The 16,121-nt window shown below is 35.6% G+C and overlaps 1 protein-coding gene across 3 annotated transcripts; it reads left to right on the forward strand.

The window, feature by feature from the left end:
• The first annotated feature begins 468 nt into the window (after window positions 1–468).
• Window positions 469–13,191, forward strand: LOC136986178 (uncharacterized). 3 transcript variants are annotated; one of them, XM_067283656.1, is made up of 10 exons: window positions 469–582; window positions 1,499–1,631; window positions 9,792–9,949; window positions 10,365–10,437; window positions 10,610–10,768; window positions 11,020–11,218; window positions 11,295–11,485; window positions 12,367–12,445; window positions 12,571–12,705; window positions 12,797–13,191. In XM_067283656.1, exons 2-10 carry the CDS (start codon window positions 1,524–1,526, stop codon window positions 12,907–12,909), a joined length of 1,215 nt encoding a protein of 404 aa, XP_067139757.1. In that variant the 5' UTR covers window positions 469–582; window positions 1,499–1,523; the 3' UTR covers window positions 12,910–13,191. The 3 variants fall into 3 exon arrangements, with proteins under 3 accessions (XP_067139757.1, XP_067139755.1, XP_067139756.1); XM_067283654.1 differs by lacking the exon at window positions 469–582 and adding an exon at window positions 980–1,136; XM_067283655.1 differs by lacking the exon at window positions 469–582 and adding an exon at window positions 980–1,136 and having other exon boundaries at window positions 12,800–13,191.
• Window positions 13,192–16,121: the final 2,930 nt, after the last annotated feature.

Raw genomic sequence — 16,121 nt, forward strand, 5'->3', positions numbered from 1 at the left:
GGGTTGAAGTTTCGTAACCAAATTCCCGCAGCAGCGTAATAAAATGCAATAAAATAAAACTCGATTCCCCAAAAAAGTTTACGAATCCCCTTTATCGTGTAAAAATTGAAGTGGTGGACGCCGTAAAATTACAAGCCTACTTAATTTTTTATTAACATCTCTTCAATTTTAATAGGGGTAGGGGGATTTCTCAAAGTCGGTGTTTGAGAGCATTCGCTTCTATTGTTTTCCAAAGAATTGGCTATAAAACTCGAGAGATAGACGTTGCTCTTTCACCGAAATTGAGGAGTGGAAACCGTTATACAATGGTTACGAGAGATCGATCGGTGGTAACGGCGGTAGATAAAGGGTGCCTGTTACATAATTCAATAAAAGAGAGGAAAGGGGTGGAGATGATACTTAACAAAACCGATCGTCCAATGATGGTCAGGAAGTGAGTCAAGGATGTCAAGTCTTTCCCGCAACTAGGACACGGCAGAGAGAAAGGGTAGCGATATCCCTCACTTATCGTTTACACACACTGCCCAGTGGTCCGTTTGGTCTCCTGAGCGTACTTGCCTGTTTATGGTCCCGTTACATAAAGTAAGTCCACTTCCTTTATTGCTAAACGTCGAATAAAAAGTATCGTAACTCTATAATACAGATAATCTACTTTCATCCTACCGAAACGCAATATACTTTTATAGCGAAGATATGACACAGGTTTCTTAATAAACATTATTTTAATTTGCTAATAGATGGCGCGATTTTTATGAATACATCTCAAGTGTTTCAGTTGTTTGTGTGTTGAAGTGTATTTTTTTAAGATTGATAAATGGTTGCGAAATATAATAGGAAATTTTTTTGGCGTGTCGAGGTGTGAGGTGCGTGGGTAAGGCAAGTTTATTGTTATTTGAAAAAAAATATCCGCGTTACTTTCTCTCCTCTGACGTCACCATCCGGGTATCCGCGTAACGTCAAAAATCGCGGTGTTCATTTAATAGGTCGTAGCTAACCTACTTTGAGAGACGTCACAGTGACGTGCGCTCTTTTACCTGTAGCGAACAGTTCAGTTCAGAACTGGAAACGTTCAGGTGTAGTGTTGAGGATACCCAATTGCGCGGACTGCAATTAATGACTGGATAACTAAACATTAGGTACGTAAAGATATTTGTATTGTGCACTTTTGTAAAATTTTATCTCGATTTTTTTTTATTTTATTTTTTATTCTTCTTAAGAATAATTTTCGTGACGGCCTTGTGTTTGAATAGCGCTTCTTCGGTGTTCTGAATGTAGTAACGCGTCACTTGACGGTGTTTAGTCGTCGCGTGCCTGAGGTTAAACCGTGTGTTCGGCGGTTAATTTTTGTGTAAAAAGTTTTGTGGTTTTGGCGTTAATCTGTTTTATGTCGTTAATGCGGGAGCGAGCCTCCATAAGCAATTTGTATTTGTGTCCATCGCGTCGCCCGTTTCATTAATCTTAACGCGTAACGGTAACCGTATTGTATTTTCTTCTTCAGTTGTGGTCCAGATCCAAACACTGAGATGATCAGTAGGCGTAAAATAGTGACGAGATCTCGAGATGAACTCAACGTCGATTTTGGTATAGAAGATGATGAGGACGTATGGATGCAAAAAGACAAATTGTACAGGGTAAGTGTAATATACATCTGAATGATATCTTGACCTCGTTACAAAGTCGATGACACTCGTTTTTCGATGAACGATCATTCAATATTGTTTCGGTCGTCAATTTTTTAAGTAGAGAGTTTTTAAACTCTATTGTCCGCTTACTTTTGATAAGTAGTTAATTCGATATGTTTAATAATTACAATGGTGTAGTGGGGTTTTTTTGCTTCATTTTCTATTCGTTCTTCCTACAAGCAAACTTCCTCGTCTTTTTCCCCCCACACAAAATATCCGTAAATGTCCAAAGTCAAGGCTGACGTCATATAGGTGGATGGATAGAAGCAGAGGGTGAAACCTTGCCCACGCCCAGCCAATTTAAGTGGCAAAAACAGACAGCTGTTTTCATTCATCGGATTTTCCACAGAATTTGTTTAAACTCGATTTTAATACTTTCCAATAATAGAGTTTCTGTAATTATAATTAATTAATTAATTAACTTGTTGCTTTACTGTTGCTTAGCTTTAATGTCTGGTGTGTTATTTTACAATGTATTTTTGCGTGCTAGTTAGAAACAAATTGAAATAATCCAGTTTGGAACCTCCCACTTAGCATTTTAAACCATGGACTCGCCTTAAATTTGCTGTCAACCAAATGAGGGAAACCTACAATAATTTTCATTCCCAACTATTATCAGCATTAAATACAACAGAAATACGAGTTGTACCAGTTAGACCGCTATTACTAGGTCAAATTTAAAGCCTCTGGCGGCAACTCGTTCCACTTTACTTCAATCGAAAGATCGCTTCACCGTCTACACCGCAAGAAAGCGGAGTAAGATCTTTGCAGTCAACAGCATTGTAATAAATTATTTACAGTACCAAAAATTATAGCTCTGTACAGATTAAGTAACGTTAAAATGACGTTTTGAGTGAAAGATTTATTAAATGTAATCATGTTTAGGGTGGCTCCGAGCCGATCGCTTCAGAAGGATCAATGAATGGATAATGGATACACATCATAGATAACAATAGAAGATGAAGAGCGATTAATTTGCGGAAGTTGCAATTACATTAGACAGTTATATATATATACATTTTTTTAATGTATAATTTCATACTCGCTCTCGGACTCTACAAACTGGTTTGGAACATGCGCAATAAAGAACGGTATCGCTAGCCTCGAGCATCTAAAAGCTATAATAGCTGTTTGTCTCGGCCGACAGAGATAGAAAATGGGACAAATATGGCGTCAAGGGTCAGTGACACGCCGAAGAAATGGCTAGAGGTCAGCATGAGGTCCTTGCCTGTAGAAACTTCCTGCATAGAAATTTGCTTTCTCACTTGGGCATGGACTCGCAGTTGTTGCCGTCGTTTCTAAGTCAAAGAGGTGTGAAAATCTGTGGGTGAATGCTTCAAGTTTGGTAAAAATGAAGATCAGAGAATGAACTAGAATCATTAATAGGGCAGTCAGTCACCAAGATTAACCTCACATTTGTTTTTAATCGGTTCAGTTAAAATTCGTCTATATATGACCTGTTTTTGACGAATAATCCATCTTTTTATCAATATCGTTCTGATTGAATGAACAAATTATAATTCGCTTACAAGAAAAAATAAAATAAAATGAATAAATGCTCGAACATTAAGATATACCCCGCAGACAATTCTTCAAACCCGGAATATATATATTTTTTTACAGGAGGATATACGACATTTTTACATATTTATAGAACCATTCATTTCAAGATACTGTATACCATCATTTTTATGTTTAATTTACTTGTACATTATTCTTAACAAAGAGTTCACTGTGAGTAATATATCTGATAAAAAACTGCAGAACTTCTCGGATTCTATTGTAATTGTCGCATTGGACTAAATTTGGTCAGGAAGTGTTATTTTAAGTGGAGTTTTCTTGTTTGGATCTACTAGATAATTGCAAAAACACCTTTGTGTCACCTAGGAAATAACCTCGTTCGATTCTATATTTAAGTAGGAAGTGCGAAAGCTGTTACGGCTTTTTACAATAATTGTTTTTTTCTTGATTTATTTTTCTTGCACCTGCCGATCCGACACCTGATCCTATCATTCAGACCCGTTACGCATAATCTAAAATTATTTCTTTCAATAATAAATAAATGCGAAGTAAAAAAGAGTAGGAATTTTTGGATCTCTACAACTGGAAATATCTCGAGGGGGAAAAACATGGCGTTTAAAATGGCCCTTCTTAATAGGTCCAATTCTTCAGATAAAGAGAAAGAAAAGACATTTAAACCAGAATTTTGGCTCGGGGACATCTTGACTTTCTCTAATGGCTCTCAATTTTCTGTATCGGGGTGTGGATATCTACGGGTCACCCACTTTCGCTTTACACGAAAATGTGTAGAAATCAGATTGGCAAAGTAGTTGCACGTATTAAAAAAGAATGCGGTTGAACTACTAGGGAGGTAGTTGAATTTTTTTAAATATATATATTTTTTATCCTGATTTTCTGTCAGATTGGTGTCAAAAGCTGAATACTTCCTACTGTACGTGCGTCTTATTCTGCTTATTTTCCTTATTTTTAATTCAAAACGCTTCAATCTCGACTCGTTTCGTTTCCTGGATGTTCAATAAAAGAATGGTTAAGGGAGTAGCTTTTGACTTTCCATCGTTTATTATTAAAATTTGCGATGGAATATAAACGTTAAACGATCGTAAAAATCTTTGTTTTTGAAGAGTGAAAATAATTTTTACGGTAAAAGATGCCAAATTTGTTCACTTTTTACCCATCCGAAAGAATTAAATGCGATCGTAAAAATTTATAGCAATGTTAAAAATTTATCTTCCTCATTCGATTCCACTAAATGGAGAACGAGTGCCACGTGACTGGCTTTTCTTCCTCATTCTAAATCATATTCGACCGAACTATTACGTAAAATTACGGCATAATGATATAAATATTTTATATAATTTACTTAAAAGTTCCTCATTACACGTTAATTATGTTTATTTAGGATAAATTTTAATGTCTAAGTTGTGAATAATTGAATTCCATTTCCTGAATGTGAAGTCGCCATTCAACTAATGATCTACTTTAACCTAATTAAGTTTTATCTTTTACATAACAAAGCTCTTTGAAGATTGAAATGGTTTTCATTTTCGTCCATTTGTCATTGATTCATTGAAAAACTACTCGGACCGAATACCTTTTAGGACAGTATCAGTGATTAATGTCTCTGGTCAAGCGCGGCTCGAGACATTCAGACAACCCAATTTTTCAAATTCTCTTTCATTGTTGCCCTTTGACATCTTTCGACAATATCCTCTACCTTTGTTGACTTTTGTTCCTTCTATTTTCGTCCGGAAAAACCGTTAAGTGCGACCACCTGGTGCCCGTTACCCTGCAGATGTCTCCAGATCAAAGCGCTACGTCAACCTGTTTCGAGATGAGTTAGCTAACAGATTACCCCATTTAATAATTAAATTACCTGCGATATCTTTCCATATCAGAGCACCGGTTGTAAAGGGGATACGAAAACAAAAGGAGAAGAAGTCATCGCGTCAAGCATTCACAATGGTCTCATAATAAAGAAAAAGTGAACATTATGTAAGATTTCTCATTGTTTATTCAAGAATTTCCGCTGAAAAATCAAAAAACGTCAAGAACCATAAAAATATTCCAACAATAATTCTTCCCCCCGGTGCTCACCATCGAAAACGAGGCCAAAACAACCGGTCCTATGACCTAGATGGAGGCGACAAGTTTTGGCACATTGCCTGGCCTCGATATATAGGCCCTGCTTATTGGTATCCCGAAAACTTTCGGTTGGCGTCACTTGTCTCTTTGCCACAGGTGATACTGACGTCACCGAGTCACTCTCGCCCACCTGCCATGCGCCTCATCCCCTCCGTCTTCACTCCAACCGATGCTAATCTTCTATACTTAAAATGTGGAGAAATTCTAATTTTTTGGAAGGTTGATTCTTATCGAATTTCCGGGTTTACAAACGATATCGAGGGGGAGAGACGAGAGCACGACAATGATATGGTCAAGGTGAGAGGCATCGTCGCCCACTCATTTTCCAAGTCGTGATATGGTCTAACCACTGCGAGCGTGTCAGGGGTCACGTAATAAATCCTCTGACCCACATATCTGAAAACTACACGCAGAGGTTTCGACTAAGTTGAAAACTCTCCTGCTATATTTTCCTTAGGAGATGCTCCATGTGTCATTGTCCTAAGTCTGAAGAAACCCTAGAGTCAACGAACCACATTCACAACTAGTTATTATAACTGTCATTATCACTTCTTTCGCGAAATGACTTGTTTCTTTTTTCCTACGATTGATTGATATCTGTTCCTTATATCTTAAATGTGCTAAAAGTTCCGTTATAGCAGTGAAATCGATATAATTCTCTTACTAAAACCTGTTCGACCATAAATATAAAATTTAGCAACATGGTTTTATTTATATTAAAAAAAAATAGTTATATTAATTTTTATTCTAGAATAAAAACAGGTTTATTCATTTATAAATCCGGAATTATTATTTCTCAAGGTAGTAAAAGTCCGTTCCAAGCTTCTAAATTCTCTAATGTAGCATTTCCAGTTTTCTCGATACAGTTTTTCTTGTTTGACTGGTATATTGTTGTGACAGTTAGAAACAGTGACGTTTCCTTTTTAGATTTTTTTGAATAGCCAAGTTCCTTCAGTGCCACCTCCCAACATTTACAGGTCCAATATTCTTAACTAGGCCATTGAAGTTTGCACCATTTCCTCCTCCTTTTTTTATAAGTTTTAAGCTATTTATTCCTCATTTTACATTGTTAATGTGCTGTACAACTATCAAGGAGAATCACTACATCTCATTCCATTATCATTTCCCTTTTTCCATTTGTTAAACGGTTTCTAAATAATTTTCACTCATTAATGCTCACTAAACCATTTCCTGATACCCCTCATCTCTTGCTTATTGCTGACTGGTTTCTTGAGAATTTTAAGACCTAGAAAAGAAAGGAAAGTGAAAGAAAAAAGTTTAAACATAAAGTGGAATTGATTAAGGAAAGTAATAAATTTTATCGGATGCTTTCCTATAATATTTCATAAACACAACATTAAATGTTTTGTCATCATCTTTGAGTCATCGTCGAAAGTACTTGCAACCCTGTGTTTTGCAGATTTAAAGAAAGTACCGCTACTCAGCCTTGATGAAAACAACATTCCAAAACATATTCCAACCGACTTGACAAGCTGACTCGATCTGGTCAGAGGTTAGATAAAAAGATTAAGAGGTCTAAGCTGGTTTCTTCCGGTTTTTTTATGATTTATACAATTATATTTCCAAGGAGAAACTGTGTAACTAGTTTCGGTGTTCAATGAAGGTCCGTTTTTGCACTTTGCGGTAGAAGTGGATCCCATAGAAAGAACCAAGCTTACCGAGAACAATTATCAGAGATGTTAACAGTCTCTTTATTATATAAATAACAGTTTTGTAATCTTAATCGCAATAGTTTCAAAGGAAACTCTCTAGACTGAAAGACCTTGCTGACATCCGTTGCATGATGAGCTCGATTGTTGATATTTCGACCCTTATCTCCATCATATTCTTACGTCATCCACGAATGTCGATGCATTGTCACCAATTTCCGCTTTTTCGAGTCCCTTTACCCATTATCTTGTAGAAGGTCTAGGCAAACTCCACCCTTTATAAGCTGTGTTAAAACTATAGTAGTCGGTAAATATCGTTATATGGTTTGTGATCTCAAGGTCTTCCAACAATCTCCGAGATTCTGGCATTTAATGATTTCTGGAATTAAAAGGACATCCTTGAATAATTGCTCGCACTTTCAATTGTGAAAGTGAAGTGGAAATTGTAAAGAGGAAGATACTGTTATCGGTTCATTATACTGGGTTTAATGTGTTTTACGAGTGGGATGTCGCCTATGATCGGTCGTTGGTCTAACACCCACTGTCACCAATCCTTACTAGGAAATTAGTTAGAAACATATATACTTGTAGGCGCATCTGGAGGTTGACATTCAGCATATATATTGTTCACTTTCACTAGCAATTTTGCCATTGCCAAAAGTGGAGTACATTCACCTTTCCAAACACATTTTTTACCAATGAGTTTCTAACCTCGACAAGAAATCCATATTCAGAGAAAACCAACTGATACTAAGATTGTTTATTTCCCTCAACCCATGGAGAGAATCTTCCTTAAAACCTTGAGGATTAACAAAGAAGATTTCAAATTGAAATTAGTCGTGATGTAAATGAATTCCAACAAAAGGACACCAGTGTAAACACCCCTATAGATACAAGTCCAATTAAAAGATTTTAATATGGGCGACATCATCCCTGACCACGAGGAATGCGGTCCAACGAAACTTGTTACGATTGTCATCGGAAAAAAAAACTTGAGACTATCCAAAGAATGAGGTCAAGGGAAAGCTCACAGCCCTAGACCCTGAAGGTCAATCCGGAAGATGTACAATTAAAAGTGAAAACAATTAAGATAGGTATCTCCCAGCATTCGAATAGAAAAACAGATAGCATTATTGATACCCCACAGGAGGGCATTTCTTTGGGTGTCATGCCCGGGTGCATCACAAAGTTAGTTTATTGTATAACTCCACATTAACACTTTTCTAATCCACGAATAAAGACAACAATAAGAATCTACAATAAGGATTCTATCTGATTTTGTGAAAGATTTTTTTAAACTCCTGCGATTGTTTGTACGAAATTTTTTAGATAAAATGCCATAAAAATCTTATTTGTTTGGAAGTGAAATTTACGTGTTTTCACCAAATACGCAACGAAGGGAAAAGATAGAACCAAGTATGTCACAGTTCCATATAGATCGACCTAAATGGCACTCTACCTGTGTCTGGCATTGTCGGTATGGAAGAAAAAAACAAAACAAAAGCGTTTTAGAAGCAACCAATTGTTTAAACTTTATAGAATATAATAACACGCTCATTTATTCATTTTATATTTATTTATTTTTCTCAATGTAAGGTGGGTATGTCGCATAGGAAAGCGAGTCGAACGACCCTCCGAGATGTTAATTTCTTATGAATTCATTATGGGGGGAAAAGGGCGTATTACATTTTTGTAACACGCGGAAGAATGTAAATTAATTCGAAACTATAACAAGAGATGGCGGCACTAACGAATTTTTCGAATAACTGTTAATGGGTAGTGCAGTGAAGAACACCCCACGACGGATTTTTCAGCTAGGAAATCCCGTACGGGTGCGGTTGTCACGCTCGTCCTTATCCTAAATACTTCGGTGGAAAAAAAAGGCAATGCCGAGAGAATTATAGGTGACAAACGAAAAATTATCGAAAGTTGCGGGTGGCTCGTCGTCACACAACTGGTTGACAAGTTAGATCGAGAGTCAGATGGACGTATACGTGAAATGTTTGGCAAAACTGTCTACTCAGACCTCCTTGCAGAAGGACAGTCTGGCCTTGAGATGAGCGTCCGGGGAGTCGGGCGTTGCACCACTATCCCTAGTTCGACACGTCAAGTTTAAGTCCTCCAAAAGGTTATATATAACCCGTACTGTTAAGACAGGATCTCTAAATGGATTTATACATAACTAGTTAAGAAAGTATCAGATAAAAGAGAATGCGGGGAATTTTTTACAACTTCATTTTGCAGATTTATTAACGCTAAGAGCGCGTAAAAAGCGAATTATTTACTTTTAAGAGGTTTTAAAAAAATTTGTGTCAACCCATTGTTAAAAGCTGTAACCTCCCTTCAATAATCCAATAGGCGCTATTGTTTATGTTGATTCTGACAATAACCCGTGCCTTAATTGTCCTAGTAAAATGTCCCTCAATTGATTAGCCATCAAGTGAGTGGAAACACTAAACTATTTAAGTATGCTCCACTTCTAAAGTTACCCAACCTTCTAGATGAGATCATGCACCCGGAGAACAAAGATTCATGTTTTAAGGGGGTAAGAGGTCGTTGGGAGGAGACCCCTTTCTCTTTTTATCATTAGTCTCACTCACTCTTTCTCCCTTGAGAATATATTTCTGAACTATTATTTACAATGCACGACTTACGAGGTATTTTACAAGAAAACAATAACTAACAACGTAGCCATTTTTTAAGCTTAAAGACCTATTTGTTCGCATTTCGTTATGTAGACAATACACGAATTAATTAATTTATGCTCAATTTACAGGACCATATACAGGAAGTATTAAATAAATGGGACCAGATCGATGACGAAATATGGGCCAAAATTATTTGTATGGAAAGAAATAGAAGAATTGCTAAAGCGTATGCGCGGGCTCCTGTACTTACCGTAAATGGTTCAGATGATGGTTTCGATGGTTTCAGGTTTGTAAACGTGTTTAAGAATTTGAATATTTTTTTACATCTGATTTTTGAGGTACGTTTCCACCAGACATTTTAATGTTGAACATGAAATTCGAGTGGTTTCATCTTAAAATTAACACATTTTTTCATGTATTCAGTTTTTTTGATGTTTTAGGAGGTTACAAACAGAATTTTGTTAACAATTGAATTTAATTAGATGCAAGTCTCGAGGTATCCGGATATCACGAACAGATTTCTTTCAGTACCAACTTCACGTTTCAGATACAGTGAGGCCAGATACACACAAACCCAAAAAAATATTCAGAGTTACTTCAGATAAAGTGTGTAAAATAAATCATAAAGATAAATTTCTAAACCTCAAAAATCAGATTTCCATCACGTGATCACAAATCTAATTATTTAATTACAATTTCAGGATCGGTCTGAACGGTTTTGCTAATCCACTCAGAGACTCTAAAACTGAAGAAGTAAAGAAACATATAGGCCACGTAAGTGTTTTCCCTACTTGCTCACCCTTAACAATAGAGAAAGTAGTTAATAATTGCTGTCGGGTGAACTACAGTAGTTGAAAGACGTGATGATGGCTATCTCTTCTTAACCATTACGTCTGCCGGAAGAACCTATATATAACAATACTGATTGCTCTACGTTTTTCAACAGGGTGTTAAAATTAAAATGGATGATGCTGGCAACATTTTGGTTAAGAGAATAAGCAAAACCAACGTATTCGTTAAAGAAGTTTCCAGTTCTGAAGATAACAGCATCGCGTCAGAAATCATTAAAATGAATGGCCAACTAGAATTAGAAAAACCTGTTAAAGTAAGTTGGGACTTATTAGCCTTTTTTTTAATAAGAGGAAAACTTAAATGTGCGTTTTTCTTACATAAACTGCTGACCGATATTGTCGTTGTTGTGTGAAATAATTTTGCACCTCGCACCATTAGGTCACGCACAGAAAACTTTTTCAAGTGGAACATTTGATGAGAGAGTTTTTAACTTATGCCCTAAATTTTAAATGATTTAAACGCATTAAAATTTTTCAAATATCTTTTTTTTTTCTTCTTTTACAGTTATTCGATATGAAAAAATTTCAACATAACGTAGGAAGAGAATTAAGAAGAGCATATCCCGATAGAAGAAAGCTAGAAAGTCAATGTATAAGTGCTATAAGCTTCGTTAAAGATGCGGCAGAAACACTAGATTGTTGCTGCTGGATAATGATTATTAATATAGTAGCGCTGGAAATGCTCAAATCGAAATTACCGCCCAGTAAGTGAACGCGTAATTTAAAAATAAACACGTGACTTACATACGAAATCTAATTGGTTTTCCTTTATTTAAACAGTTGCGAAGAGACAAAGTGCACCTAATTTAATTAGTATATTCGAAAGACCGCGTATGCCCGATCCCGAAGAAGACCCATACAGTTTGCCAACTTCGACTAATTCCTCTTCGTCTAGAATATATAATGGGTTCAGAGATTCTAAACCACCGAAATTACCGCCTAGAGATTCCGAACGCATTCCAGTTCCCATGGTAAACAACTTTCTCTGCAATTAATTTACAACTGTAAACATAGCTGTAATGGAATTCTAACAATTAATAAATAGGTTAGAGGTGCAATTAGGGTATCGGATACCTTTTGAACTTGAATAACACAATAGGTTGTCGATGTTGTTACAAAATACCGAAAATTTCCTTTGGGAGGGGTTGGCCTACTTCTTTGATAGCTATGGACAAGTGTTTGCTTTCTTACTCTGGCGATGTTTGTAGGTGTGTCGATTGTGGAACTTTAGTTGGGTGTTTCCATTCGTTGCAATGGTGCTGGAACTAAATAGCTACAGATACGCATCTCTGGCGGGTTCTTTTGCATTTACAGAATTCAACTGAAATCATTTGGCTTGTGCATTTTTTGTTTCCTTGATTGTATGCTTATTTCTGATTAGAAAAGCTTAATTCTAGTACTAACCTCGTTTCTTTTTAATCTAACTTAATGTCGTTTGCTATCTCAATAGTAAATTTCTTTCATTCTTTAAACATTGAAAATAAATAGCCACGTAATCTAAAGAAACATCTAGGGGTATTATTTTAAATTGCAAGTAACAATTTTGTTTAGCAGCAGTATCATTTGATATCGGGTTACGTTCAAACATCTAACGAACAGACAGCAAAAAAATTCTTGAAAAATTGCTGAAATTTTAAATAATTTATTAAAATAAAGATGACTTAATCTTTGATACATGTTCTCTTTTGAATATTTATTTAAAAAATTCTAATGTAGAATTTTTTCTAAATTAAAAAAACGAAAAACTAGTTTTTTTAGTGGGTGAAATGATGAAGCAAGCAAAATTACATTATAAATTAATATTGCAACACGTATATATTATATTCAATTCAATAAATTTTATTCTTGACAGCCTGACTATGAAGATGACAAAAACGAAAATTCGAAATTTCCATCCGTTCAGTCGTCCAGAAAAAAGGTTCGTGGTTATGGTAAGTAAACAGAAGCAGCTGCCTATCATAACTCGATTACCTTGACATAATATTAAGATTCACCTGCCCAATTCTTTGCTTTGTATGGTCGAATTAATTGATAAAATAAAAAATTCTCTTCCTAGACGATCCTTACTACTGCGGGATGAAGGCCCGGGTACCCAATTTTGGCAAGAAGGATAAAGAGCCAATGAAAAGATCATCTAGTTACTTTAATATGTTGAGGAATCAGGATCGCTACCCTTATGATAATGTTCATGGTGGGTTGATTATTCGTTATGATGTTCAAGGACTTAATGTTATGAAGATTAATCGAATGTTTTTGTTTTTTTTCCCCCTCTCTCTCTCTAGCAGAAGAATTTCCTGTAGAAGACGAATATGGTCGCATTTATGGACGATTCAGAACATCACCGCATCAGCAGATGTACCATAGAAGGGAAGTATTCGTGGGTGAATGGGAATGACCTCTAAACGGAACTCTAAACGAATTTTGAGACTTAGAACCCGGCTACGACAATAAAAATCAGCCTTCGATTACCCCAATTTTTTCACATTTTCATCTTCTGGTGATGGATCTATTCTATTTATACTATACCAACGCCCCCAACTCAAACCCTTAGAGCCCCCATTGTAAGTTAATAACCGAAGAGCTGAAGATGTCAACGTTTATTTTTATTCACGATGTACATATTTTTGTTGTATACATTTATCTAATACAATGAATAAAATTTTCATGTTAAAAATAACTTGTTTTTTTAAATTATAATTTATATATAGTAAGAGTAATAGACGATGCAATTTTCACTCATGATTGCACTAATTAATAACTGCGAGAATATTTCTTTTTTTTTATTCTTAAACTTTTTAAAATATTTTACAAAATTGTTATTGCAAATAGAGCGTGTTAATTCATAAATTTCAAGCAAAAAATAGAGAAAATAATAATAATGAAGAAAATTCCATATGGTCAAGTGATGTGTGAATATTACGAGGCTGTTATTTGCTTCGTAAACAGCGAAAATTTTACTTTCGAGCGGTTCCAGCATATTAATTTCGACTTTACTTTCCTTAATTATCGAATTCCGACCCACTTTAAAAGGGAAAACAATGAATATTCATCATATGTCATAGCGAACAATGCGGTTTACCTCGTTCAACCTTACATAAGTCATCAGTCATCCCAGCAGGTGACATCTCACCGCTGTCCTTATTTATCACGATGACCGGATATATCTGGGACAGATTTCTAATCAGGTGGTACTTCTCGAAAATTTTGAATAATACTTTCTTCGCTTTCGTGACGCGCAGTGTCAGGTGTATGCGGAACACGAATTACTAACGTTTATATTAACGCACGACACAGGTGCGTTTATTCATTTCGAAGAATAGATTGTTCAAAGGGGGATTTATTTAATAAAATAAAATTAATTCGGGTGTGCGCATAAATGCGTATCGTGCAATAAACTTTAAAAAATCTGTATCTCAATCATCACGAAATGGTAACGTGACACGTGTTTTTCAACCCTTTTGCTTCAATTTCAAGTTGGAAGCTCCCGAAACTCGTTAACCTTGAAATCCGCCTACCTGGACCAAAATTATTTCTCGGGGAGGGGTGAATATTTGAATTCTATCGAAACTGGCCAATGGCCAAACGTCTTTCAGAAGTTCTTTAGATAAGGATGGGTTAAAGATCGTTTGCCTCTATGAGACATCTGACTTGAATATTTTAATCCCAAAATGACATTCTCATCCCACGTAGAGTACCACCTACCTCTTCATTGATTGATTGAGTTTAAAAGGGGCGATGTACAAAAGTTCCATCACCTTTTCGGTTTCGATACAGTCGAGTGTTGCAAATATTTCCACCATTACAGACGAGGAAACTCATTTATACTTTAAGCAAATACCATTCTTATCCCCTTTACACACGAGCTTTCCCACATAATCGTACGTCTAGCGGTTTAACGGTACATTGTTTCGCAAAGGGAAAGAAAAGAAAAAAAAAACTCTCACTTCATTAGAATCCGACTGGAGCTGACAGCCAAAAAAGCTTTTAAGTAAAGATCTAATAACAACATAACGATAGGGGTGGAGGGAAAATTCGTGTGCTGCTCATTTCTTAACAAAGAAACTAACTAAAAAAACCGATAACAAGACAAGATAACTTTATGGAGATTAAACTCGATAGAACATAAGGTCCTGTTTTGCACATTTCGCTGATGTATCTACCATTCGATCGCTTGCTGTATTCACAACTCAATTCGTTCACCCTAAGGGAGGATCCAGGTTATTCATCACTTCTGACGTGGCATTTTTTAAAATTTGCTTAACCCGTGCTTCACTTTTATCTATAGTTACTTTCTATTGTGCATTGCGATGATCTGTAATATCCCCACTGGCCTATATAGATAAGTTGGAGCATGGTGTTTCTCTTCTCTTTAATTGCGTTCAAGATACCGTGTTATCCTTTTACAAAAGATAGGGGAGTTATTATAGCATTTTTTTACGTCACATTTCGTGTTTCGGGACGATTTGTTATCGTTGTGTTACAGCGAGTTACCTATTTGTTTAAAATTTCCATGCCCCGAGGATACTTAGCCCTTTGTAGAAAAAGAAAAACGAAATTGGGTGGAACAATTCAAATGGTACTTTATCTCTTTCAGAATTTCGATTCTGCATAAAATAATAATTTAATTTCTGTAATGATTCTACAGAATTTTTAAAATTTAGCATAGTAATAACTTTGGTTCCAGTCGAATTAACTGCTCGTAAAGCTTTCAACATGTATTTTCTCTTATAAAAAAAAAAGAAGAGGGAGAAGACAATGTTGGAAATTTTTGTGTAGCATACGACCGCAGAAAAAAAAATCAATAAATCATTGCACAAAATGAGTTCCGTTTTAGAAAATCTCTCTCTAAAATCCAATTAGTGTCGAATATTTTTTGCGATATTTTTATATTTTCCTCCATTCTTAAAGGAAGAAGGTATATTAAAGTCATTAATATACTGTACATCCTCTTACTCCTCAATGAGATGTAGTTATATATTCAGGATACTTCCTCTATTCGTGAACATTATTCAATATTTTTTACGATCTACAATTTTTTTGGTTATTTTTTTATATTTTTCCACGACCATAAAACACGAACTACAGTCAAGACTCGTGCAATACCAAGTAGAAAAGAAAAAAATCAATACATTACATAAATTCTTGTTCGATGTGTGTTTTGATTATTTTCCTCAATAGAAAAAAATGTAAAACTACGCTCAAGCGGTGAACATTTTAACGATTTTCTTTTACACTTTTTCCCCTTGTAAAATAAAATATCTGAAAAATCTCTCTTAAGAAACGTGGGCTCTCTTTCTATCCTGTATATTTAGAGAGGCCTTCTTCGGGTGGGCCTTGTTGGACATTTTAATGATCTATAAACTGTAACGCTATTCCTGTACGATTTACGTTTGAACAATTATTGAGACTGAATATTCACTCATGCACAATGCACATGGTGCTTCGTGTATTGTTCCAGTTCGTCAGTTTATTCCCTTAAGACAATCGATGCTTAACTTTCTGGTATTCGAACTGCTAATTTCTCACGGTATACTCTGGTACAATTGTATACTAATTGAAGCGAAGACTTCTTAATTTATTAATTATTAAACAAAAACTTCGGGATAA

The sequence above is a fragment of the Centruroides vittatus genome, unplaced genomic scaffold (genome assembly GCF_030686945.1).
Source record: "Centruroides vittatus isolate TY-2023 unplaced genomic scaffold, ASM3068694v2 scaffold_1015, whole genome shotgun sequence".
Lineage (NCBI taxonomy): Eukaryota > Metazoa > Arthropoda > Arachnida > Scorpiones > Buthidae > Centruroides > Centruroides vittatus.